This window comes from Phocoena sinus, chromosome 2, assembly GCF_008692025.1.
Source record: "Phocoena sinus isolate mPhoSin1 chromosome 2, mPhoSin1.pri, whole genome shotgun sequence".
Classification (NCBI taxonomy): domain Eukaryota; kingdom Metazoa; phylum Chordata; class Mammalia; order Artiodactyla; family Phocoenidae; genus Phocoena; species Phocoena sinus.
The window spans coordinates 62,681,583-62,709,490 of record NC_045764.1 but is presented as its reverse complement, the minus strand read 5'-3'; the positions used below and the strand labels follow the sequence as shown (position 1 = coordinate 62,709,490).

At 46.0% G+C, this 27,908-nt stretch overlaps 2 protein-coding genes across 6 annotated transcripts in view; one reads left to right on the top strand and one right to left on the bottom strand.

Moving 5' to 3' along the window:
- Positions 1-9,915, top strand: part of NEO1 (neogenin 1) — a 243,043-nt gene extending 233,128 nt beyond the window's left edge. For all 5 annotated transcript variants that reach the window (XM_032622728.1, XM_032622724.1, XM_032622723.1 and 2 more), the window contains 3 exons: positions 4,069-4,332; positions 6,389-6,525; positions 7,300-9,915. In XM_032622728.1, coding sequence (XP_032478619.1) covers positions 4,069-4,332; positions 6,389-6,525; positions 7,300-7,383 — 485 coding nt within the window. In that variant the 3' untranslated portion in view covers positions 7,384-9,915. The remainder of the gene's footprint in view (positions 1-4,068; positions 4,333-6,388; positions 6,526-7,299) is intronic.
- A 4,223-nt stretch (positions 9,916-14,138) lies between these two features.
- On the bottom strand, positions 14,139-27,386 carry LOC116748557 (sorting nexin-4-like). The gene is given in 4 exon segments (XM_032621699.1): positions 14,139-14,684; positions 14,686-15,515; positions 26,365-26,573; positions 27,184-27,386. Coding segments are annotated over 4 exon segments (1,788 nt in total).
- Between the last annotated feature and the right edge of the window lie 522 nt (positions 27,387-27,908).

The following is a 27,908-nucleotide window of genomic DNA, read 5'->3' as shown; positions in this document are numbered from 1 at the left end:
TAACCATGTCTTGTTCCATCATCTTGCCTCTTAATTCTGTCCTATTTTCAGTTTGTTTATTTTTTTAATCCTCCAGTTTGAAAGGAAAATGTATTCTGGGTGATTTTCAGACACTAGATGTTGCCTTTGCCTAATGTTGGGAAGGTTCTTAGGGCAGCCATAAGGTAGTTCTAATGTTAGGCCTTAATTATTTACTTCTGCCATGTACCAAAGTAAGAGCAACACCTGGGGACAGCAGGGCCAGTGGCCATGTTGAGCTTGTGCATATTGTAAACCTCAGGTTGCCTAGTGGATTACTGAAATTAGAAAGGGCTCACAGGCATAGATCATCTCTAAAAATAGATAGGAAATTAGCCTGACAATCTGCAGTGTATTTAAAGATATACATTGCCAGACTAACATGTCCCAGTTTGGAAATCTTAAGAAACAGCTGTATCGAAACAGTTTTAAGGAAGAAAAAGTGAAGGTGAGAGGACAGCAAATGGAATAAATACTGTTCCTCATTAATTGAAAATTAATTTCCATCTTCTCAGTTTTAAGGTGCAAAAAAAACCACTTCTCATCTATACAGTGTACTCTTTTTCCATCATTTGAAACTTATCTTTTAATAGTTACATATGTTACTAGTAGAACTAAGTTTTGGTAGTTCTGGAAAATAAGGGAATTTCAAGTGAATTCCATTTTAAAAGAACCTCAAAACTTCGTGCTAGAAGCTTGGGTTGCCAGTAACATCCCTTCCTCCTTAACGTTTTGATCAATTATAAACATACCCAAAGCATCAAATGGAGGTCAAAGCTTATTAAGAGATGCCTGATAACTCCGAAAGTTATCTACTCCCAAACCTTTACTTGGTTTGGAGAATGCTGCTTGAACTCATGTCTAAAATTGGTCTCCCCCTCCCTCCAAATCCAGGTGTGGGGTCCTGCCTTTAGGGAAAGACAGTCTACAGGAGGCTATGGAGAACCAAAGGCTGCCTCACAGACATAATCTCAGACAGAACAGACAAGAAAGCAGCCCTCCAAACCTGCTCTTAGAAAGTGGTTTTTGTGTCCTGACTCTGTTTCTCCATTTTTAAGGCAGAAAGGCCTCACCCACTGGGACATGGGCCTACCTAAGTGCATGGCAGGGTCTTCCCATCAGATCAGCCCCCTCCTCCTCCCTCTTGGACAAGGAGGGGGTTGAAGGTTGGCAAGAAGCATAGGGCTCTCGCCCACCCCTCGTCCAAGTGGTCCAGTGTTGATAAAAGCTTGGTTCTGTATGGATTCAGGCGGAAAGCGAAAAGAGGAAAAGTAACTATTTGTACCACTAAAGGGTTTCCTGTTCTAATGACCAGAGGAGATAAAAGAAGGTAAAACTTGTAATGGAGCTACTGAAGATAGATTTGAAATGTAGAGCAGGTATCTAGAAGTGATCAAAGTTCTCCTCCTGTTGTGTTTTCCTGTGTTTCTAGAGCCCAATATTACCACAGACCTGTAGATGTGGGCTTGGCATGAGTAGACCTTGTCCAGGGCCATCTTTGCTCTTGAGGGCATTGGCTGTGTCTTTTCCTTGGACATTTACTATGTCACTACCACCTGATGCAGAAAGCGTGCTTTCCACTTGCCCAAGCGCTCGGCCACTGTTCACTTTGTGTGTCTTAGACAACTCTGAGAGGTCAGTCGGGAAGTAGGGTCCCTCACCAAAGCAGAAATTTTAGTTACAACATACTTTTCCTCGTGGGCCAGAGGTGTTGCACAATTTCAGGGCACACCCTTCACAGAGAATACAGTGTGCTGGTACCCTCTGGAGTTGCTCCACACTCTGATTCATGTAGGCAACCCTCTTTTCCTATTTCATGTTTCCCACCATTTCTGGCCCTCAGAAGCATATGCATCAAATTAAGGCAGTTGAGACATCCAAGGTAGGCCTGTGTGCCCAGAGCTGACCTAACATATCTGCCAGTACAGTCTGACATGGTCCAGGCCAGAGCCTGCTTTTTCTCTCCTCATCCTTGTAACCCTCGCTAACCAGCTTCCACCCGGCCCAGGATCACACAGGGTGGGACCAGCAGCTCCCCAGGTGTGGTGATAGCTGACCTGAGCAAGCATAAGAAGTGAGATCCTCAGCGAACCCCTGGAAAGGACAAGAAGTGACCTAGGCCTGGGAGGGTTATCACAGCCAGGCTCTCAACACTTGGGGAGGGTGTATGAGTCCCTCATTGCTGGGACCCAAGGCCTTTAAGTTAAGGGAGTAGCACTCATGACTGCCATGGCCCATCTCCTGAGAGCCCAAGGGAACAGATTCATTGCTATCTCAGCAACAAAGGCAGGGAAAGGTTGGATTTCTGCAGGTTGCTCATGCATTACTGCTTAAAAGGGTTTATTTTCCTTAATAAGGTTGAGGACGCTAGGAATCAAGGGAGGCCCTCCTTCAGGCTACCTGGTGCAGCCTATGGCCCTGAGGTGGTATCCTCCAGACCCCTCCTCAGGGTGGGGATGGTGATCTGCACCAGCTCACACTATTTGAAAGGTCTTCCTCATATGGCCTCCCTGGGACTTGGTGCTGCTTCTGCCCCTGCAGAGTCGGGGGACAGGTGCTATTGGGCATGGAAGAGCAGTGTGATGTGTATTGGATGGAGCATGGACTTGGGACTCGGGCAGGGATTCGGAATCCTGCCCCATTGGTTCTGTGTCCTTGGGCGGTGCTTAACCTCCCAGTGTCTAATGAGTTACTGGAGGATTGAATGAGCTAATGAGTATAAAGCACTTAGCATGGTGCCTGGCTCAGAGTAAGCACTCGGGTAATTTACAAAGAAAAGAACCTTATCAATTACTCAAACCCTGTGTATACCACTTTACATACATTTTCTTAATTAATCCTCTGTGAATTATGTGTTATTCTCCCTATTTTTATAGGTGAAGAAACAGATTCAGAGATTTGGTGACTGCCAAGTTCGCTCAGTCTGTGTGTAGAGATTAGGGTTCAGGTCTATCTGACTCCAAAGCCAGTGCTTTTACTACCCCCCATGCTGCCTTCCAGAACAACTCTGACCCCTCTTCACATATTTTGAGATTTTTGTCATGTTCTTGAGTTTTTCCCGTCTCCAGGCTTTTTCTTTCTCTGGACCCCCAAATACCTCATGGCATGATCTTAAAGCCATTTACAGACCTCTGGACTGTTTGGTTGTCCAGGTCTCACTTGAGCTGTGGGGCTGTTGCTCAGGGGAGGGTGTGCACAGTAGCCAGAGAGCGTGCAGGGCCTGTGTGCCTCTCCTGCAGTGACCACCAGGCCTCGCAGGCAGAGCTGGTCCTTGTCAGGTACCCAGCCAGTCTTGGTGGTAAGACATGTTGTCTGTGAAAGGCTAGTCTCTGAGACAGTCAATCAATGACTGAAATTTTCAGTTTTCTTTTCTTCTTCCTTTTATTTATTTACTTACTTACTTACTTACTTACGGTTGCGTTGGTCTTGGTTGCTACATGCGGGCTTTCTCTAGTTGCGGCCAGCGGGAGCTACTCTTCACTGAGGTGCGCAGGCTTCTCATTGCGGTGGCTTCCCTTGTTGCAGAGCACAGGCTCTAGGCACATGGGCTCAGTAGTGGCTCGCGGACTCTAGAGCACAGGCTCAGTAGTTGTGGTGCACAGGCTTAGTTGCTCCACGGCATGTGGGATCTTCCCAGACCAGGGCTCGAACCCGTGTCCCCTGCATTGGCAGGCAGATTCTTAACCACTGTGCCACCAGGGAAGTCCCTTCTTTCTTCTTATTTACATCTTAATAGACAACATCTCAGGAACCTTGATATGTGCTCCATAGTGAGTACTGGGAAGAACTTTAAATGTGTAAAATTGTGACCACTTGGTTGTGTAGGTGAAACAAATCCAGCATTTGGTTGACAAAATTGTTCGGGATGCTTAGATCAGACTGTTCTTACTTAGCCTTGACAGTGGTGCTAATCCATGTTCCCTTGGACTAGCATTGATCCTAAGTGCTTATTGAGCTGGTTTCAGGAGCCCTTAGAGGTAGCCAGAACCCTGGAATGTGCATATGTTCAATGGTAAAATAAATGCTAACATTTGGACTTTCCTGCTGTAGAATCTGTTCGAAACACCCCCAGCACTGACACCATGCCAGCCTCCTCGTCTCAGACATGCTGTGCTGATCACCAGGATCCTGAAGGTGCTACCAGCTCCTCTTACTTGGCCAGCTCCCAAGAGGAAGATTCAGGCCAGAGTCTTCCTACAGCCCACGTTCGCCCTTCCCACCCACTGAAGAGCTTTGCTGTGCCAGCAATCCCTCCCCCAGGTCCTCCCACCTATGATCCAGCGTTGCCAAGCACACCGTTACTATCCCAGCAAGGTGAGTGGGGACAACAGCACCACTGGAGGGGCCCTTTGGCTCCGGCTTATGGCGCAAGTCCCCTCTTCTTTGCAGAGGAACAAAGCAAATGTCCTCCAAGCTGATCCCTGCAATTTAGTGTTGCAGGGTGCATTGCCCCTCTCAGGGAGTGTAAGGGCTCCTCCTTTGGGAACATACATAAACCAGAGAATAATTTGGCAGGGAGCAAGGGCTGATTTTCTGAATTGTGTTTTGGGTGCAGAGTCCTTGGCGGTAAAAGCCAGTGGCATGGGTATGAACAACAGATGTGGTCTGCCCAGCCTCCTCCCAGAGTTGCCTCACTCCATAGGGTTCCTGCCAGCTGGAGAAGGGTCAGGAAGGCCAAGACTTAGAAACAAGCAAGAACCTTAGAGTGGAGGAATAACCCTGCAGAAGGAAAGTTAACTCCTCGAGTTCACCCAGCTCAGCAAAAGCCCTCTCACCTCCAAGGCGTGCTTTCTGCCTCCTACTCTTTCACATTTTTCTCTATTATGATGGTTTGTTTCAGAATAAATCACTGGTTTTCAGGCTTTCTGGTCTCAGGACGCTTTTTAACTCTTACAAGCTGTTGTAGCTGCACAAGAGCTTTTCTTCACATGGGTTGTACCTATCATGATTTACTATATTAGAAATCAAAACAGATTTGAAAACTATTCATTTAAAAATAGCAATAAATCTATCATGTTAAGATAAATAGCATATTTTTCCTGAAAAATAACTATTTCATAATAAAGAGTAGCATTGTCTTATATTTGTGCAGATCTCTTTAATGTCTGGCTTAATAGAAGACAGCTGGATTCTCACACCTGCTTCCGCATTTAATCTGTTGCAATATGTTGTTTTGGTTGAAGAAAATCTGGCCTCACAGATATGTAGTTGGAAAAGGGAAGATTATTTTTATAACCTTTAAAGACAACTGTGGATATTCTTTTTTGGTACTACGGCAAACTCAACAAGTTGTAGTTTCTTATAGGTTTGTTTGTAATGTGGAATCAGAAACCATATAATTATTTGTACTCTGTTCCAATAAATCCATATATCTTGTACTTTGAATGCGCGGTACTGAACATCACATGTTGGTCTTTGGAAAGTAATGGTTCACTAAGTTACACAGATCCTCCGAATTTTGATACATTTTGTTAAACAGTATCTAAAAATACATTCATTAATATCAGCAATGTCTAGAAGTATTGGGAAGCTCTCAAGCTCATGGTGGCAGATACAAGTTTTTCAAAATTCTGATTTTTCACTTTAAACTTAAATTTTATCATTGAAAATAAGTACTGTCCGTTGTTTTCCCTGAAGTGACTGACTTTACTTCATTCACTTTCTAGAAAATATCTGCCAAATGCTCAAGTCTGAATAACCGGTTTGTGTGTCAGTCTTTCTCTGACCTAACATTGATGTTTCGTGATGAAAGCAGCAGTTCAGCTCACAACTCAATTACAAGTCCCTTTATTGAAGACAGCTATTATGCTTTGGTGTACAGCAGAAGTATTTTACCCATATTTCCATTTTAGAATATTTAAAAGATGTGTAATCAAGGTTGAGATTTCATAACATAATTTTTGCTACTTCATTAACGATGATCTTAAACTGGCTCTTTTTAAACTTGCAAGTCTGCATGTCCGTGAATGACTTGACAGGTTGGTGCCACTGCCTTAATTTGTACTAAGGCTCCAGCAGTTTTACCCACTGTTGCTTTTGTACCATTGGTGGAAGGGCAAAAACTGTCTTGGCATTATTATGAAAAGAGTTTTGACCTCCCAGATATCCTGCCAGGGGCCCTTGGGTCACCACACTTTGAGAGCAACTGGACTAGGAGATGTGCTTTCTAAAGCCAAATGGAACATTTGGCCTCTTGGATGCCCTGCTTTCTCCCTCCTGCCATCTTGTTCCAGGGCCTTTTCAGAGCAGGATCTCTGCCCTGGGTCTGGGTGCATCCCTCACCCTTAGCAGCCTTTGGACCTTGGGTACCTTCGTGAGGTCTGGGGGAGCAAGCTCAGCCACACACCTGATGGTGCCCTTTCCCCCTCAGCTCTAAACCATCACATTCACGCGGTGAAGACGGCCTCCATTGGGACTTTAGGAAGGAGCCGGCCTCCTATGCCAGTGGTGGTTCCCAGTGCCCCTGAAGTGCAGGAGACCACAAGGATGCTGGAAGACTCCGAGAGTGTGAGTTCGCAGGGCCACCAGCCCCGCCAGGATGACTAGGTGCATGTCCCAAGGCCTGAGAGTGCGCTGGGCACGCTGATACTCTGTGCTGGCCCAGAAGTGTGAGGCAGAGTCGCTCACTCACTCATCAGGCGAGCACTGAGCAGATCCTGTGAGCTGGGGCTGTGCTGAGGGTTTGATCTGCTTGGATTAGCTTGTCACACCAGCCCACCCACCTGCCTTCCTTTTAACTGTGTCCTGTCTCTCTGGTCCTCTTGTCTTGGTTTGAACCATCCATGTGTTCTTTTTCCCCTTAGTCCCCCTTCATGACCTTTCCTGAGCAGGATGCTGGAGAGGAACGTGCCTGCATGGTTGCTGTCAAAACAAAAATCAACAGGGTCTCTCCTTGATCTTTCACTCCCACATTCCAATAAATATGTTCTGCCTCTGCATTTCCAGGTACAGGACTCTCTTAGGAGGAGAGCTTGGGGCCCAGAGATACAGGGGACATACCAACTGTGTTGGGTCCAACAGAGACTAGAAGGGACGAGTGAGGTCCTCGTGACCCTGGCAGTGTGGGTTGGAGGAAAGGCATTCTGCAGTGAAAAGAAATGAGTGGTTGCTGGCTTGGGCACATCCTGCAACCTCTGATGCTGCTGGGCCAGCAGGGGCGTGGGTGGTCCAGTCTCTTAGGCAGTGTTGTCACTGACCACTTGACGCTTTGATGTCTCTCTGTGGGCCCTCGTTCTGGACGGCTGCTTGGACTGTGCCTGGTAACTGTTCTCTTTTCTGTAGAGCTATGAACCAGATGAGCTGACCAAAGAGATGGCCCACCTGGAAGGACTGATGAAGGACCTAAATGCCATCACGACAGCATGATGACCTTGACCGGGACGTGACTCCAGACCTGAGTCTAGAAGTCTTGGGACTTAGCCTTGAAAACAAGGAGTTGTACAGAGCACGAGAGGACAGCACTTGAAAACACAGAGTGAGCAGGCCGCCGGCCAGCACCCCCGCGTGAGGCCAGCTCCAGGCCTGGCCGCCTGCCTTCTCCCGGTCGGCCTGGAAGACGCCGTGTCAAGGCAGCTTCCCTTTGCCTGCCGATACCCTGCAGGACTGGGCACCATGGGCCAAAATTTTGTGTCCAGGGAAGAGGCAAGAAGTGCAACCTCTGTTTCACTTTGTGGTCAGGCTGTGTCTTCATGCTGCGACGGCATCGCCTTTATGGAGTGTAGACGTTGGCATTTATGTACAATTTTATTTGTGTCCTATTTTATTTTACCTTCAAAAGAAAAACACTATCAAAAACCAAGGAAGTCTGTGGTGTTCTCCACAAGTGGTTGACGTTTGACTACTTGTTTGAATTATGTATGGAAAGTCATTGACAGTGTGGGTTGTTCCAGGGGTTGGCTTGTTTTGTGTTTTTGTTTTTATTTTTGATTCTGAGTCATTGCATCCTCTACCAGCTGTTAATCCATCACTTTGAGAGGGGGGAGGAAATGTTGCATTGCTGTTTGTAAGCTTTTTTATTTTTTTTATTATAATTATTAAAGGCCTGACTTTCTCCTCTCATCACTGTGAGATTACAGATCTATCTGAATGAAATGTAACATTGAAAAGACTTGTTTGTTGCTTTCTGTGCAGTTGCAGTATTGGGGTGGGGGGGCATTGGGGGGGTTGGGAACTGGAAATGGAGGGGCTGCTGAGGTCCTGTGAATGTTTCAGTCATTGTACTTCCTTCCAGAAGCCTGCAGAGAATGGAAGCATCTTCTTTATTGTCCTGGCATGTCCATCTCTATTGTCACTAAGTTGCAACTGGAGTTTCATTTGGATCTAGTTAAAAATTTCTTCTGTGCAATAGGTGGGTTCGAGGATGTAGCTGCCCTGGTGTCTTGGTCATATCCTGATAAGAATGTCCACGCTGAGGAGTCAGGCGCTGTATTGCAGGAGTGATGGCAGGACAGGGCACGAGCCTGGCCGAGTTCCTGGGAAATCGGAGAAGAGGTTAGAGACCCTTTCCTGCTGTTACCATGTGTTCCCTTCGGGGAAGTCAGAGGTTAAGGAGGGAACTTTATTCCCATGTAGGACTCCTTGCTTCTCCCTAGTTCCTGTCTTCAGCCAGTCCAGCTCTCACTTCCACGCCTCAGAGCCCCACGGGGGAGGCGTTAGCAAGAATGAAGCAGGCAGGGGCTGCAGCGCCAGTGAGGCTCCCCACTTCTTTCTGAACACTGTTCTGTACGTAGCAGGGGACGGGGACAGTGGCCTCCCCAACTCCTACACACCATCCCAGCAGCTCAGCTAAGCCCCTGATTTGAACAGGGCAGCAGGAGGTCTCTGAGGTGTGCTGAGAGGCTGACCACACAAGAAGCCTTTGCCTTTGCGGGAGGTTCTTGTATGCTTTTTCTTAAAAATGTAAGGAGCTGAGATTTTTCTTTTTGTTTAATATAAAGAATCTCTTAAGAATACAGGACTGACCCTCAGGCATCTTCCCCTACTCCCCAACAAATCCCCAGAAGAGAGTGTGGAAGGCAGTGCAGAAGGCGGATTGCGCTTTGGTTCTGTAGCCAAGAAGAGGTCAGCTGCTGAGAACACCAGTGGGCGCTCGGACCCGCCTGCCCCGGGGCCTGTGCTCTGCCCTGGCCACACAGGCGCCCCACTTGCCTTTGTACCTTGGTTATTTCCCCTATTTAGGTCTTACCACACATTTGCTTTTCTAGAAGATGAACTCTATTTCTCAATTGGGGGCAATGAAAAGTGCAATGCTGGAACTCCTGCTGCCCTGCTAGCTGGTCACGGAGGATAGTGCCAGGCCGGATTCTGGAAACCCAGTGCACTTAAACTGATCCTGAAAAGAGCACTCAGAACACTCTGGACACCAGGAGGGCTAGATTCCCCAGAAACTGTCTTACCTTTTGCCCAAAGAAACATGCTCGGTATTCGGGGCATTCCCTTCCATGAACCCTGATACTTTGGTTACCTCAGGGCCTTGGTACCTGGATACTGCCACAGAACTGGGGTGGGGGGAGGGGCCTATTTTTAAATAACTGTTCAAAGTTGGGGGATTTTTTTAAATTAAGAAAAAGGAAAGTTATTCTGTATTGCACCTTTTCACAGTTTAATACATTTTCTTACATTTTCCTGTGATTTTTGAAATTAAACCATTGTGTGTCTTGTAATGTCCTAGTTGAGCTGCTGACCAGCAGCTTCCTTCAGGAGGATTTGGAGCAAATGTGTCTGTTGCCTTGTCACCTGCTGGAAGGGGACCTGGAGGGCTGCTGGGGACTAGTTTCTGTACACACTTGTTTGGCCTTTTCTGTAGTTGATGCTGTAAACTCTATGGCTTTTTGAAAAACAATTTCATGTTTTTATTTAGTATTGGAAATCCAATACACTTTTTTAAATCCAATCAAACTCTGGTCTGGACAAAGTGTTATTTTCCTTTTTCCCTAGGAAAACAGAACTTCGGGGTCCCGCTTCCCATCCTCAAGTGGACTTCACCATTGCCCTCATCACTGTAAAGGCAGGAGTTCGGAGGGGCACCCAGGGCGGTGTAGCGGGTGAGCCAGGTGGTGATCTGGGTGTCCTCCAGCCCCAAAGACAAGCCTTGTCCCTGTCCCCACCCCCATGACCATTGCTCCCCTGCAGGGACTGAGAGCCCGAAGGATCAAAGATGGCACCTGTCAGAAAGAGCCAGGTGCCCCCCACCCCCGCCGCCCCAGGCAAAAAAGCGCAGCCGTTCCTGAATGGTGTGCGGGCCACGTCCCTGTTGTGGCAGCGTCCTGCGCAGCAGCTCGTACTCTTGGCGCACAGCCTGGGACCCACGCTAGGCCCGGGGCCTCCCCGCCCCCGCCTCGCACAGGTGTGTGATGCCAAGAGCGGGTGTCTGCAAGGAGCCCCACCTTTCCCAGGCTGTTTCAACTTCTGACTGCATTCACTGTGTCTCAGCTTGGGCTTTATGACAAAAATATCATAGACTAGGGGGCTTAAACAGCGAACTCTTATTTTCTCACAGTTGTGGAGGCTTGGAAGTCCAAAATCAAGGAAAGGGCAGATGTCAAGTGAGGACCCACCTCCTGGTTTATAGATGCTGTCTTCTCACTGTGTCTCATGTGGCAGATGGGTGAGAGAGTTCTCTGAGGTCTCTTTTACCAGGGCACTAATCCCATTGTGGGCTCCACCCTCATCGCCTAATAATCACCTTCAAATACCATCATACTGGGGATTAGGATTTCAACATGCGAATTTGGAGAGAGACAAACATTCGGTCCATAACACTCTGTAAGATTTCTCACAGTGTATGAGAGTCTGGGCTCAGAATAGTGAGTGGGGAGCACAGCAGCCATAGGCCTGCCCTCCATGAATGTGGAGTAGCGTGAGGGCTGGATACAGAGCCCAGCCTCCTTACTAACTGCTCCCTCGGCCCCAGGACTTCATCTGCTCTGCAGCCGTGTACTTTATGAAACCCAAATCCCATCATTCCCATTAGCCATGCCCCTTTGGCCTCAGGGTGGAGTCAGAGGTCCCAGTGCCAGAGCCTGTGCCAGTCTGCCGCAGCCCCAGGCCAGACGCTGTCACCTTGTGTACCCAGTGTCTAGCAGAGGAAGGTAACCTGGGACACGCTTTTCAGTCTTTGCATCTGGAACACCACTACCCCCGTGTTCTAACAGCCAGAGAACCGGTGGGGACCCTCCTCTGCGTCCCTAGATGGAGCTCTTTACAGTGATTTATGTTTTGAGTCTTTTTCCACTTGACTGTGGACTCAGTGGAGACACAATTTCTCACTCCTCTCTGAAGGCCTAATGCCAAGGGCAGATTCTAACAATAGCAGATGCTTGTCTTCCAGAAGGATGGATAGACAGGCAAGAGGACTCATGGCCTGGAGTGTGTGGGAAGGCTTCCCGTATACACACACACCCTCCCGCTCCCTTAGAGGGATCCTTGTAGGTCCCTAGTGTTACTGGTGCCAGGACCCTCCCATTCCAGCAGCCATGGCCCTTTGGTGTCCTGGGGTGAACTTGAAAGATAACAAAGACCTGTCTGCCTGGCACAGTTGTAAGTTATAAGAAATGAGGCTGATACCACAATGATGAACTGGGTGCAAGGTTGTCCTCCAGTTGGTTCTAAGACAAACACTGTGAACAAGGCTCTATATGAAGAAGAAATGCCCTCTTTCCCCAGTCTATCAGCCCCTCCCGACTTTAGACACCTTCCTGCCAGGAGTGTTGTGTCATCAGGAGAGACTGGAGAACAGCACTGAACCAGCTGTCAGACTGATGGGGAGGGGGCAGGGGACAGAAAAGCAGGGCCAGCCCTACCCATAGACAAGGGGCCTCAGACAGGAGGTGCCTGACTCTTCACCTTGGGTCTCCAGCTACCAAAGGAGAGAGTTCACCAGGGAGAGGGAGAGGGGACGAGGTGGGAGAGAGTAATTCAAGGAGATAGTACTTTACATTTTCCATAATCTTTTAAAAGTATGTAATGTTGAAAAAATGTTATCTGTGACTATAATTACTACTCTCTGGGCACAGCGATGATGTTCATCCCAAGATGCTCTTTTACTCAACTATGGATTGGATGGGTTTGTGAAATGGAAACATGGGCCTAGAGCTAAGCTCAGAAGGGGTGAGAGGGAGCTCTTGCTGTGCTATAGTGAGAAGAATTTGGAATTTCCTGAAATAATTGGGGGTGGGGAGGCAGCGGGTATATCAACAAGAAGATGAGAGAATGAGGGGCAGGTGGGAAGGATGCCCACAGTGGGAAGAGACGGCCCTTAAGGTGCCCCAAAGAATGTTTTGAAATGAGAAGATCTGAGAGGTAATTTAGTGCAGTTTGCTCTTTGCACCTCCATGACGTAAACCCATCCAACTCCCCAAGTCTTGTGTGACGTCTGCCACGTGCACAAGGCCTTGCACAAATTACTGGCTTTCTCCCTTCAAAGAAAGGGGCATCTGGGTCGACGTGGTGACGGATAGACCACAAGTCTGGCATGGTGATTGAGGGTGACCAAAAATGGGGTTGGCTCAGAGCCAGAAGTGACCAAAAGAGTTTAAACCTGAGAGTTCGCAGAAATCAGGGGGCACAGGAGGGCACAAGACCTTTCCCACGTCAAGGTATGAGAATCTCAATCCGCCTTTTCTAGGTTTAAATAGGCAGACTGACCGCAGCTGGTGTCTGGGTTGCAGTCATCTTACATTTCCACACCCTCCACCTCAGTGTCCTGGAGCAAAGCTCCATCACTCCATCATAGGTGTGCACACAGGTGCCTGTCCCTCATTAGTGGCTCTACCTTTGTGGAGCTGGTCTCCCCAAGGAGAATTCTGGGAGCCATTGTAAACTCTTCCCTCAACACCACAGTACATGGCTCGGCAAACCCTGCAGCTCTCTCTCAAATGTCTCCAAGCTGGCTCCTGTTGGTCTCTATTGGGCAACTCCTCATCGACCCATCCCCCCGACCTCAGCCTCAATGGCAATCCAGCCTCCACACGATTTGATTTTTCTTTCTTTCTTTTTTTTTTAAATAACACATTACTTCATTTATTTATTGCATGAGTTAGGCAAACAGCGCAAAACTTCAGCAACATTTTAAACATGTAAAAAAGTCAAAGGCTGAACAGTACTGGAAATCTGTTTTTACATAATTAGTTATAATGAGTACACAGGGTTCTGCAAAGCTAACAAAATACCAAGGATGGCTTAGCTTCTGAACATATACCACAAAAACACACACAAAAGCAATATAATTTATCTTTACAAAAATTACAGCCAAGCAATAAAAAAGGATGTTAATAACGAAGATACGAACACGTATGTTCACTACGTATATCTCATACATTGAAATGCTGCACCTTGTACCCTGAAATGCCATGTGTAGAGAGCCAGGCAGAGTAAATCTAGGCTCATCACTGAGGTTAAGAATTATCTGAGAATTTAATGCTTGTATGTAACATACTCAATTGAAACTTGCTATATACCAATTCCTAGATCACAACAACGCATTTCACTATATATCTGAGAAGTTGAGTCTTCTTTGTTGGCAGTGTAAAATTTTTGACCAGTGTCAAAATTCTGGTAAAACACACATTGAAGACGTTTTCTAGTGTATGCAATGTTTGGGGGCATTAAAGAATGGGGGAGAAAAAAAAAAAGAATGTGGGAGAAATTCTTAGATTTCACACTAAGTTTCTGCTGAGCTTTGTCAAACCAAACAGCTCAACTATAAGGCAAGAAAAATTAACCCCTCTATAACAGATTAGTGGGTCTTAACCAAATAAAGATAAGAATTCAACCTTAGGAAAAAACTCCCTACATAAGCAGATCTGAAACAGTGGGCACTAAAATGAACATCTAAAAATTACCTGACGATATTCAGTCATTGGTTCAGAAGCCTGACAATTTGTTGGTATATTTTATCTAATTAATGTTTTAGAATCAGCACCAGTCCCCAAAACCACAAATTGTAATATTTAATCTTCATTAAAATACATCCTTTTGTGCTGTATTAACACTACAATCAAAGCTGAATTTACTCAACTTATTATATATTTTTGTGTACACTGGTAGGAACTTAAATTTTTTTATTTACTTGTGTTTCTGTTTTGGGGCACTTTGACTGAAGAGAAACTCATTTCACAGGATTACATCTTGCTAAAGCATTCCTCAGCATTGGTCCAAACTTCAGTTCCCTTTTTGCATATACTGATCTGCATGAGTGCGTAGCTTATGAGGGCCTCCTTTAAATCACGGTTCTTTTGTTCTTTGAAGTGTTCAATATCAGCCCAAGCATTTCTGACAAATTCTCTGCCTTCCAGATTTTTAGAGTTAAGTTGTTCTCCTTCATTTATTTGTTCTTCTAGCACCTTTATTCTGGCGTCTCTCTGCTCTGGAGTTTCTTGACCAAAGAGCTTGGTAGTCATTCCCTTCAAAGAAAATGTTCTCAGGGTCCCAGGTGCCAGTTCGTCACACTGCTGCTGCTTGGATGCTAAGTCCTGAGCAGCCATCTCCAAGTCATACTGCATAAGTTCGTGTTTCCTGCACACAGCCCGCATTTTATGCATGGCTTCTGCATAAAAAAGATACTCCTTTAACTGATCCGCATAATGTTCTTCATCTTCCAAAATATCATCGATAGAAGATGCATACACATCCCTATGATGAGCAGCACCCTGCAGTCCATCACCCATTCCTTTTTTCTATGGCACTCCACTCACCGAAAACTCGCCCGTAATTCCCATATACTTTATATACACCATACAGTCGATCTGCTACTCTCGCTCTGACTCGAAGAAGATATGCGATGACAGACGGTAGTTCATCACTGTAGTGTTTTAGTTCAGTACATCTCTTGTCTGGGTTTTTCCCTCTGAATGTTGCATTAAACGCTTTTAACCTGCAGTCTGCCTTCCGCTGAAATCCTGTTTCGTTCACAGTCTCCTTCCAGTTGCCTGCCTGTGTTAAAAACAAATAGAAGATTATGTCTCTACAGAGGACGGGATACGAAGCAACTCTCAAGAGGACGTTTTCTAAACCAATTCATTGTCTTTCCATGAAATCCTTGTCAGTGTTGTCGGCAGAGAGTTTATGCCAAACAAATTCTGCTTGCTCTTCTGGTAGAGGTGGTACAACAATATGTGGATAGTATACTAAAAGGTAGTTTCTCAACAGCTCAAATTCACTCTACTGCCTCCATAGTGAGTCTGCTAGGACACTCTGACCATCAATCTGTTCAACTGACCTTGTTTCAATGAGGTAAGCAGTATATGTTTCTTGCATGTTCATGGCATTTCTTCCAGTTTGCTTTTCTGCTTCTGAAACATTAATTTCTATCTTCTTCAACCAAAAATTATTTTCTGTCATTGTGCCATTCCGGGGGCCCTCATCCCGGACCCCCACCGCTTCCTCACTGGCCACAGACTCCAGCCCAGTGTCGGGGTGGCCCAGCTCTAGGGGCTCAGGTTGCAAAAGCCGCTCAGGATCAGGAGGTGGCGTGCTCCATGGCTGCTGTTCGGCGCGGCCTGATTTTATTTTTCTAATTCAAATCTGGCCTCTCTCCCCTGCTCAACATCGTGCGATGGCTCCGCGTCACCTGCCCGGCAAAATAGAATCCAATGTGGCCCTGTCTACCTCTTGGCTTTTATTTGTCACTTAATCTGCCCTTTGACCCAAATTTGGCCCTAGCAATACAGACCAATTTGCACTTAGAGAATAAGCCATGAAGTCTGACCTCTGTACTATATTCCCTTTGCCTCAAATTGTCTCCCTACCCCCTACCCTCACTACTGGCTTTCTCTGCCTTGTAAATTTCTATTTATCTTTGAACACCCAGCCTAACCATTCAGTCAGCTGAACCTGATGGTTCCTGTTTCTGTCCTCTGTCTCTTCTAACACGCTGTGAACTCCGTAAGGAAAACAATCATGCTTGTTTTTGTATTCTAGGTCTGAGTACCTAGCACATTAGAGGTGTTGACTCAATGAACTTGACAGGTGAGGAAGAGGGACTTGCAGTCACTGTGGCCCAGTGCTGGGGGAATTTGACAAAATCCTAATCCTTCCTGAGAGCATGTACTCGGAAAGGTTTTGCAGCAGAGGTAAGGCTGAGCTGAGTCTAGGAATTAATGAGACTTTCTGTCTGGAGGGAGGAGGAGGCCAGTGCAGAGGTAGGAAGCTAACCTGCTTCACATGGGCATCAGATACCTTGAGAACAGATCCCAGCCATCCTGCATGGCGCTGGGGCTTCTAGGACTGTGCTAGGCCTCCTGTCACTGGATTAAGTGCCGGGGCCCCAGGATATGGGGGATGCACAGAGCTGCTGCTATGCTCCCCCAAATCCCTGGAACGCTGCAAGGGTAATGCTAGGCCCAGTCAAGCTACATTTGCTTGGCCAGGTGCCACAGGTGGGGGTCAGTCCTAGTGAGTTCAGAATAAGATGAGTTTTTTCCATAAACTCAAACCCCAGCCGAGAATTCTGGGCAGCTTTCTGTAAGCGGACAGGAAGAGCTAGGATCTATTCTCGAAGGCAGAATGATGGATCAGGCTCCCATAGACAAAGTTGCCTAGGAAATGGCAAAAGAACTAGCTGATGAACATTCTAGACCAACACACAGGAGGGAACCTGGCTGGAGCTAAAGCCAAAGAGATCTCCATGTGGGTGGGTGGGTGGTGTGAGAGAAGGAATATTATGGGCCAGTCAGAAAAGAGTCTTCCTCACCCTAGAAGCTGGAAGACATTCATGGTTTCACAAAGGTTCCCGAAGGCTGACTGCATGCCAGGCGCTGAGGATGTGGAATGAGTACGACCGTCTCTATTGATGTGTTCACAGTCTACAGGAGGACACAGACATTTAACAGACAGAAACTACCATCCAGCATGAAAAGTGCTAAGAGACCTGACCAAGTGATCTGGCAAAGTGAGGAAGGAACTTCCAACCATGACTGCAGCGTCTGCCAGTCACAGAGTAAGTACCTGTGAGAATGGTGGGGAATTCACTAGAGAAAGGAAACAGTTTCTTCCAGCACTGCTTGCACTAGATCTGAAAAGCAGGAAAGATTCAGATACTGGCTAAATTACAACAGAACGACTTGTAAATTATTTGCTCAAAAGAAAGTAAGGGATATCCCCAACAGAGGACAAGAAACAACCCAAGTGGCAAACAAAAAGGGAAGCTAGTGCTTCCCTGGGGAAAAGCCTAATACCAGGAATCTGGAAGCAGGGAGAGGAGCCCTGGGACCTGGAAGGGAAACTTGTGAGCGGGTGGCCCAGGAGAAATCCACCTGTCAGGAAACGAAACCAAGGAAGCCTGACTGGCACCGCTGTATTTTAAAAATAGGTAAAACTCCTCACCTCCCTTGAGAATTTGTTGAAGATTTTTGTGTCTATATTCATAAGGGATATCGGTCTGTAGTTTTCTTCTTTTGTGCTTTTTTAGCTGGTTTTGGTATCCGTGTAATACTGGCTTCATCGAGTAAGGAAAGTTTTCCCTCCTTTTCTACGTTTTGGGAGAGTTTGTGAAGGATTGGTGTTCGTGGTTCTAAACATTTGATGGAATTCACCAGTGAGGCCATCTGGTCCTGGGCTTTTCTCTATGGGAAGTTTATTCCGAATTGAATCTCTCCACCTGTTATAGGTCTCTTCAGATTCTCTGTTTCTCCTTGATTCAGTTTTGGCAGTTTGTGTGTTTCTAAGAATTTGTCCATTTTATCGATTTGTTGGTGCACTGTTGTTCATAGAGTTCCCTTATGTCCCCTTTCGCTTCTTAAAGGTTAATAGTAATATTGCATCTTTCATTCCTGCTGGTACTTTGAGTCTTCTCTATCTCTGTCCTTTGGTTTTTGGCAGTCAAGCTCTCTCTTTATGTGTGTGTGTGTGTGTGTGTGTGTGTGTGTGTGTGTGTGCGCGCGCACGCACGCGTGCAAGTAGCAAGTTTATTTTCTTCGATAAAGAATTAACAGAGTTGGACTTCCCTGGTGGCGCAGCGGTTAAGAATCCACATGCCGATGCAGGGGACATGGGTTTGAGCCCTGGTCCAGGAAGATCCCACATGTCGCAGAGCAACGAAGCCTGTGCGCCACAACTACAGAGCCTGCGCTCTAGAGCCTGCGAGCCACAACTACTGAAGCCCACGTGCCTAGAGCCCATGCTCTGTGACGAGAAGCCACTGCGATGAGAAGCCCACGTACTGCAACGAAGAGTAGCCCCCGCTTGCCACAACTAGAGAAAGCCCGCACGCAGCAACAAAGACCCAATGCAGACAATAAATAAATAAATTTATATTAAAAAAAGAATTAACAGAGTTAATTTGATGTCTCCCAAATGAGGTAACATTGCAATATTTGCAAGGAAAACTTTCCTTGAAACACTTATTCAGATCTTTTTTATGGACTGTCAGATCAAAGAAACTGCAATTTCAAGTTTGTTCACAGAAATCAAAACATTTGTTACTTGGGAAGTATCAAAATGGCAATGTAACCGAGCGGGACCCTATGGGGCCTTCCCTATGGGGCAGACCCTTACCGTATACCCTCTGCTTTAACGCCTCTCTGAAGTACCTAGATGACAGAATCTGATGCACATTTCCTGAGTTGTTTCACAGATGCTAAAACTCCCACCAAATGGAAGAAATTAACTACTTGATGATCAGGAGCATGGTAGACCCCAGACCTCCTGGCACCTAAGGACTGATGTTAACCCCTGTGACACCACCCTGTTACCTCACGATCAACCAGTCAGAGGATCGTACATGAGCTGATCACATATGCTGGGATGCTAAATGCTTTGCTGAAAGTCGTCAGGGAGTTCAGGCTTTTTGGGCACTAACTGTCCCAGACTCCTTGTATGGCACCTTATAATAAATGCTACACTTTCCTTCACCACAACCTAGTGCCTGTAAGTTGGCTTCACTGCATGCTGTGGGTGAGCGGACCCAAATTTTGGTTTGGTAACAGCAATTCTATCCCAGAGTCATAATTACCAGGGGGAAGAATGTTCTCTAGCTAAGAGTTTTTTTTTTTTTTTTTTTGCGGTACGCGGGCCTCCCACTGTTGTGGCCTCTCCCGCTGCGGAGCACAGGCTCCGGACGCACAGGCTCAGCGGCCATGGCTCACAGGCCCAGACACTCCGCGGAATGTGGGATCTTCCTGGACCGGGACACGAACCCATGTCCCCTACATTGTCAGGTGGACTCTCAACCACTGCGCCACCAGGGAAGCCCTAGCTAAGAGTTTTGACAGCACTTTAATACTGTGTCCATCCACCTTATACAAAAGCATGTGTGTTTTGCAAAGAGAGTACATATTTCTGTTATATCATTTTTGGAAATGTACTCAGTTGCCTTACTGTCTCCAAGAGGGTCAATGGTCAAATTGTCAAAATTTGTCAATTTTGTTCATCTTTTCAAAGAACCAACTTCTGATTTTGCTGATTTTCTGCGTCGTCTTTCTATTACCTATTTCATTTATTTCTGCCTTAATCTTTCTGAAGTCCTTCCTTGTCCTTGCTTTGCTTAGTTTGCTCTTCTTTTCCTAGTTTCTTAAGGTGAATGTTTAGATTATTGATTTAAGGTCTTTTTTTAAATATAGGAGCTTCCCGCTATAAACTTCTCTCTGAGCACTGCTTTTGCTGCACCCCATAAGTTTTTGTAGTTGTGTTTTTTTTCTATTCATCTGAATTTACTTTCTAATATTTTTTGTGCTTTCTTCTTTGACCCACTTGTTCTGTAGAAGTGTGTTAATTTCCATATATTTGTGAATTTTCCAAATTTCCCTCTGTTGTTGGTTTCTAATACCATTGTATGATGGTCAGAGAACACATGTTGTATGATTTCAATCCTTTTAAATTTACTGAGGCTTGTTTTGTAGCTTAACACATAGTCTACCCTGGAAGATATTTCATGTGCCCTTGAGAAGAGTATGAGTTTTGCTGTCGTTAGGTGGAGGGTTCTAGATGCCTGTTAGTTTATATTGTTGTTCAGATTTTCTATTTTCTTGCTGGTCTTCTATCCATTATTGAAAATGGTGTATTGAAGTCTACAGCTATTACTGCTGAACTATTTATTTCTCCCTTCCATTTCGTCAGGTTTGCTTCATGAATTTTGGGGCTCTGCTGTTAGGTGTATATATGTTTATAATTGTTAATTCTTCTTGACAGATTGATCCTTTTATCATCTTAAAATAGCCTTTGTCTTTAGCAACAATTTTGTCTTAAAGTCTACTTTGTCTGATATTAGTATAGCCACTCCAGCTGTCTTCTGGCTAATGTTTATATGATATATCTTATCACATTCTTTCAACCTATTGTGTCTTTGAATATCAAGTGTGTGTCTCTTATAAACAGTACATAACTGGATTATATATATAATACATATAAAGTATATATTAATATATCAACAAATAGCATTCTCTATTCTTAATATATTAATGACTAATGTTAATATATTTATAATTATGTATTTATATATTAAAACTATGTAATATAATTTTGAGAGAGATATATGTCTCAAACTTATATTGGTTTTTAAATCCATCCTGCCAATTTCTGCCTTTTGAGTGCTTAATCTGTTTACATTTTATGTTAATTACTGATAAGGTAGGATTTACACTTGGCCTTTTGTTATTTGTTTTATATAGGTGTTTATTTTTTGTCCCTCTATTAATTTGTTACTGCCTTCTTTTGTGTTAAGTAAACATTTTTTAGTGTACCCTTTTAATTCACTTGTCAAAAGACACTAATTATAAAAGAAAAGTTTGATAAGATGAACATCATCAAAATTAAAAAGATTTACTCTTTGAAAGACATGGTTAAGAAAATGAAAAAGCAAGCCATAAACTGGGAGAAAATATTTGCAAAACATATATCTTATAAAGGACTTGTATCCTGAATATATTATTTATAATTTGATAATAAGAAACAAATGCCCCAGTGAAAACAAATGGGTAAAGATTTGAACAGTCACTTTACCAAAGAACACATATAGATAGCAAATAAACACTCAAAAAAGATGCTCAGCATCTTTAGTCATTATGGAAATGGAAATTAAAACCAGGAGTTAACATAACACACCATCTTCAATGGTAAAAATAAAAGACAAGATCAAGTATTGCAAAGATGTGCAGTAACTGGTCTCATGCAGTTTGCAGGTGGGAGTGCAAAGCAGTATTCCAGCGCTGGAAGATAATCTGGTGGTATCTTACAAAGTTTAAACGTATACTTACCAAATGACCCAACAGTGCCACTAGGGAAAAATGAAAATCCACGTCCACCTGAAGACTTGAACATGAATGTTCATAGGAGCTTTATTCTTAATAGCCCAACTGGAAACAACCCAACTGTTCGCCAGTGGGTAAAGGAATAAACAATTCCTGGCATATTCGTGCCAGGGAAGGTTGCTCCACAATACGCACAACCACAGGGACAGGACTTAAAGGCTTTATAGACTGAATGAAAGAAATCAGACACAAGAGATGACATACTTTATGATTCCATTTATATGAAATTCTAAAAAAGGCAAAACTTTAGTGACAGAAAGCAGATTGCCAGGAGTCAGGAGTAGGAGACTGACTGCAAAGGGACGGGAGAGAATTTGGAGGACTGACAGAAATGTTCATGATCTTCATTGTTGAAGTGGTTCTAAGGACTGAGTAAATTTGTCAAAACCCAATGACCTGTACACTGAAAAGTGGCGACTTTTGTTAACTATAAATAGGTACATTAGCAATGGCAACAGAAATAAAAGATACTAGGAATAAATCTAACAAAATGCACAAACCTTCATGAAGAAAACTATAAAGCCATGTGAAAGATTTGGCAGACAGTTAATGCCCAGCAAATACTCCATGTGCTCCCCCCACATAGAGCAGCCTCCTTTGCAGTTACGTTGTGGCCAAGCGATGACTGAGCATGAGAGGAAGTGAGGTGTGTCACGGCCGGAGAGAAGTAGTTCAGAACCCGTCATCTCTTCCGGTTCTCTCTCCTCCTTCCACGTGATCTTGGAGACCACAGGATCAAGTTGGTATCAGTAAGGATAGTGGTTGCCTGGCCTGCAGGGGAATTTACCTGAGCTGGAATAAATCTTCATTGTGTTAAACTGTTGAAATTTTGGGCTTTTTCTGTTGGGGTCACTAGTGCTAACTGCCCTAATACAAAAGAAACATTAAAGAAGACCCAAATATGGGGAGAGTTGGACCCCATTCATCCATAGGAATACAAATTTTAATAATAACGTTCATGTTATTTCAAAGCAGAAGTCCACTGAGTTCTTCATGCATCTTGACAAACTGTACAAAGTATATGGTAGCACAAAGAGACTAGAGTAGCCAGGATATGCCTTAATAAGAAGAAGGTGGCTCTACTAAGATCTACACACTTTATAAAGCCACAGTAACTAAGACAGTTTGAACAAGGATAGACAAGCTAATGGTACTGAATAGAGAGCTTTGACATAGACCCAGATGTGATATATAAGTAACATTGTAAATGGGTAGGAACAGTTGGTTGTCCACATGGGGCAAAAATGAAATTGAACCATGTCCTGACATCATACCCAAAGTCTAGGTCAAGTAAGTTAAGTAAATGTGAAATGCTTCACAGGTTTAAAAATTAATATAGAAGAATATCTTTATAACAACAGAGGAAGACAGGTTTCTTAAACCAGCAAAAAAGGCACTAAGGAAGTACTAGACTTTTTTTTTTTAAATCACTAATCTTGGGCTTCCCTGGTGGTGCAGTGGTTGAGAGTCCGCCTGCCAATGCAGGGGACACGGGTTTGTGCCCTGGTCCGGGAAGATCCCACATGCCGCAGAGTGGCTAGGCCCGTGAGTCATGGCCGCTGAGCCTGTGCGTCCGGAGCCTGTGCTCCGTGCAACGGGAGAGGCCGCAACAGTGAGAGGCCCGCGTACCGCCAAAAAAAAAAAAAAAAAAAAAAAAAAAATCACTAATCTTGATCTCATTAAAATGTAAAACTTCTATTCATCAAAGAACACCAAAAATAAGAAAGAAAATATAAGCCATACACTGGAAGAAGATATTTACAACACGTACAATGAACAAATAGATGAATGTGTATAAAACTCTTACGAATCAACAAAAAGACAACAACAGGAAATCAGGCAAAATACATGAAAAAATATTGCTCAGAAGAGGAAACATAAATGGCAAATGAATATGCAAAAAAAATTCAGCCTTACTAGTAATTAGGGATTTGCACATTAAAACACAATTAGATATCACTAGACTGGGAAAAATAAGAAAATCTGATGATTGTAATCATTGGCAAGAATGTGGATTAAGAGTAACTCTCATGCCCTGCAGGTGGAAGTGTAAATTGTTAGAACTAGTTAAAACGGCTTGGCATTATCTTGTTAAGTGAAGATTAAGTCACCCTATGACTCAGTTCTGCCACTCCTAGATGCGGAGCCTTAGAGATGCTCTGACACATCTGTACCAGGAGCCACAAACAAGAACGTCTGTAGCAACAGTGTCTGGAATAGTGAGAACTGGAAATGACTGAAATATCTGTCTCCTGAAGAACACATATGTCAGTGGTGGCATATTCAGATACCGGAATGCTATACAGCAGTAAAGATGAGTAAACTATGCTCCATGCATCAACAAGCTCTCAAAATTACAGGATTGAATGAAAAAAAAAGCAGATTACTGAAGAATACATACAGCAGGATGCCACTTATATAAAGTTCAAAAATTTACAATACATTCAGTGGTATATGAAAGTGGAAGAGGTATAGCCCACCCCGGTGCAGGCAATGAAAAGGTACATTATTTGTAAAGAAATTTAAAACAATAATAAAACGGACTAAATCTGCTGCCGCTCATCCCCATGCATCAGCAATTCTGAACAATACTGTGGACAAAACTCTCCTCCCCACAAAGACAACTACTTCCAATCCCCACCCTTCCACCTTGGTATACAACTGAACACGTTGTTTGGAGACATTTTATTTCTGTAGTAAAAAGTATCATGAGAAGTAACAGGGTGCTAAAATTAAAGTTCAGCTGAGTGGTTTCTCTTGGAGAGCGAGAGAGGGATACAAATGGGGACCAGCAGATGCCTTCAAAGGTAATGCCTTACGTTCTATTTTTTAAACCAAGTGATGGGTACGTGGCTGTTTATCACATTTTTAATATTAAGTATCTATTATGTTTATATCTTCTTCTGTGTGTATGAAATATTCCACCCTCAAGAGAAGACTGAAAATGCAAAATCAGCAGGGGGAGGGCCAGGTTGGAGAGAACTCGCTCTGTAATGCACTGGAAGCTGCAAGCTTAAGAAAGAATAAAAGAACCATGGTTGACCAGAAAAGGATGAGGAACCACATGGGGGCAGCAGCAGCAGACACCCAGGCTGAAGCTCAGGGGATGTGGGGGCCTGAACTGAGGGGGAAATCTGGGGAAGCCATGGGCACGGGTGAGGCTTCCAGGAAGCACATGTGGAGTGAGAAGATGGGGGTCACAGCCAGGGGCCCAGAAGCACTGAGCCTCAGGAGAAGGAACCCCTACTTCTGAGGCTGAGGCTGAACAGGAAGGCAGAGCAGCGAGAGGAGAGCAGGTCCTGAAAGCTGGGGAGGGCTGGTCAGCAGGCCACACACTGCTGGGAGGGCAGCAGGACAAAGCCGAGGAATCCGCCCTGGATTTCACAATGAGGGCCATGGAGGACCCAGTTGTTCTGTGTAGAAGAGGGGGGAGCCAGATTGCAGTGGAGGACGATGTGACTCAGAGGAAGGGAAATGAGGGTGGGGAGTCCAGACAGATCTCCAGAAGTTTGGCTGAGAAGATGGGAGCGGCAGCTGGGAAGAGACATGGAGTCAAGGGAGGGATTTTATTAAACTTTTAAAATGTTCTTTTAAAAACCCCAATCTGGTTTAGCCCTGCTAGGGCAGAGAGGGTGCCTTCAGACCTTACCCAGGTGCTGGCAACTGTAAGCATGGCAGGTTTACGCTGGAGTCAAAGCAGGGGGTTCGGTGGCGTTTCTAGGGTGGGGCTGGCTGTCTGCCATGGTGGGGAGGAGTATTTTATCACTGTTCAGAATCGCTGGTAGCTGGTGATGGTGAAAGATAAGAGGAAGCAAACCACTTTTAGTAATTTTTATTCTTGTTTTTAAATTCTCTACAGACTATGCACCTTTTCTTGCCTGCACAGACAGACCGCTCCTACCACCCAGCCCTCGGTACATACCACCAATGGGAGGAACAAGGTTTGAGTCGGTGCCCTTTGGCCCACTGTGATTGAGGCTAATTATTACCCCCTTAGGGTTGTTGTGAGGATGGAATGAGAGAACAGGAAAGCACCAAGTGCCTAGCACACAGTAGGTGCTTACTAAGCAGACTGCTGACCTTTTGAAGGCAGGGAACAGAGAAGATAGTGACTGGAGTTGCTCCAGGCCCCAGTGGAGGAACAAGGCCCAGTGTGGACCTGGGGTAGATCCAGCATAGGGTGGGTGGGGGTGAGTCTCCTGGATCTACCCCTTGCAGTTTGGCTGGGCCCGCAGCTAATCCCTCCCACCCCCCAGCTGCTGTCTGTCCACAAAGTCCTCCCCATAGACCCAGAGGCCAGGCCTGCATCCCGCCGTGCCCTGCCCCCCCGAACGTCCCAGAGGACCCACCGCTGCCTGGGCTGCAGGGGGCAGTTGTCATGGGGATGCAGGGCCTGCTGAGCTGCCTCCTTAGCAACGGGACTCCCAGGCCGGCTACCATGGCAACAGCATCGACTAAGCAATCAGGGATGGGGATGGGGATGGGGACGGGTTCCCTGCCCTTGTCTGAGGACTTTCCCCTCCGGAGGGCGGGCTACACAGCAATCTTTGCACCACGCTGGGAGCCCCTGGGACTTCACTTTTCCAGCGGTGGATCACTGCCTCTCTCCTACATGGTGAGGTCCAGCTCCAAGGGCCCTCGGGGACCCTCTGCAGCCAGGGGTGGGGGAGGCGGCCATCTGAAGGCTTTGCAGAGGGTCTTGGGGTCAGGCTTACCCCTCCTACCACAGTGGGGAGTAGTTGCCACACCTCCTAACAGTGAGGCCTCTCAGATTCCCCAACCCCAGCAGGAGTCCACGGGCTGTGGCCCCTCCATGGCCACTCTGAAAAGCAACCTTTTGTCCTGGCCATGACATCCGCCCCCCAGCCTGGTCACCTTTTGTCCCCCAGCCACCCTCCATCTGAGGGCCCATCTAATCAAGCTAAGAGGGCATCTCCCTCTTCAGTATCCAGCTGCAGTTCACATGCACACTGACTACCCTCCTCCTTCAGGGAGCACCAAGGAGTTCCAGGGACTCTGCAGCCCCACAGCCGGGGTGGGAAGGACCTGAGTCAGGGTCTTGCACCTACACTAGCAGACAAAGCACACATACTCTCTTTCTCACCCTCCTCCTTAATGACTCTCGTCAGCCCCGCCCACAGTGCGCGCTTCTGTCCATAGCCAGACCTCGCACTCCCTTGCAGCTTTGCCTGCCTGCTCGTGGGGGCACAGGCTGTGCACACAAGCGCCCCGTGCTCTAGGGACCATGTCCCACTGCCCTCCACGGCCTGGCTCCTGAGGCTCCCGAAGTCCCCCCATCCCAATCCCTGGCCCCTAGAAGAAGGCAGCAGCTACTGGAATTTTTTTATTGAAATAGAATATACAACTCGGCGCATTTACCATTTTCTGTTTTAAAAATGGAAGATTTGAAAATTGCTTGTGGGGGATTGGGGATGGGAGTGCCCACTGACTGGACCTGGCTTTCCCAGTCTCTGGAGTGGCTGGGCTGAGTCAGAGCTTTTTATAAAGAGTGTGTGTGTGTGTGTGTATGTGTACTCAGAGCTTTTTATAAAGTGTGTGTGTGTGTGTATACTCAGGGCCCTGGACCTTCTACCCAACTCCTATTCCCTCCCTGCTCCCGCCACCTCCAGGACTAGACTGAGTTTGGATGCAGAACTCAAGTTGAGTGTGCTGCTACTCCAACTCTGAGAACTCCCTGGGCCCAAGGGGGCTTCTCCTGCCCAGTAGAGACCAAGGCCAGGTGGCTCCTCGTCTCTCCCTAAGATCCCAGGATCCTTCACTCTCTTCTTCCCTGGATTATTGCCTCACACTCCCTGTGACCCACCTATGGAGAAATTTTGTCCACATCCCAGGACAAAACCTGATCTTGTCAACATTCTGGCTTAAGAGTAAGGAGGAGGGTTCTAGATGGACAAGGCAGTACCAGCCCTCCTCATTAATCAGGTCTTGGCAGCCTAACCTCCTCTCGCTCTTTAGGCAGTGGGCAGACCACTGGCCTTGTCTCTGGCAGGTGTCTGAGCTGCTTTCACAATGGCGCCTGTCCTGGACCTGCTTCTGGCTCCTAGTTGCCTTCGGAATCAAGGTCAGTCCCCTTAGCCTGTCATCTAAGGCCTTCTCTCTGACCATCCAGCCTCTGGATCTCTTCCCAAAGTCCCTGACTCCACAACTCCACATCCACCTCAGTCATGTCCCCACTGTGCACTCCATCCGACACCCGCCGCCTCCTTCCTTCCTTCCCTCCAACTCTTCCCACACCTGGAGGCCTGGCTCAAGCCCACCACTGGCCACACACCTTCCTTAGGCCCTTAGAAAGTTGCAGCCACCTCCTGTGTCCTGAGATCATAAGCCCTGGAGCCCGCAGCCAAAGCTCCCCAGGCTCTCACCATAGCTCGCTGGGGCAATGCGCTGGGCACGTGAGGAGGGGGCAGAAGAAACATGATTTACTGAGCACCTACTATGGTATGTGCAAGGCGCTGGGCTGGGCATTTCACACGTACTACTTTTCTTATCTGGTCCTCATAGGTCCTTGTGAGGTGGTACCGTAAGTATTCCCATTTTACAAATGGGGTAACAGAAAGCTCAGATAACTTGCCCAAGGTCACACAGCTAAGAAGTGGCAGGTTCGGGATTCGAATTCAGGTCTGATTA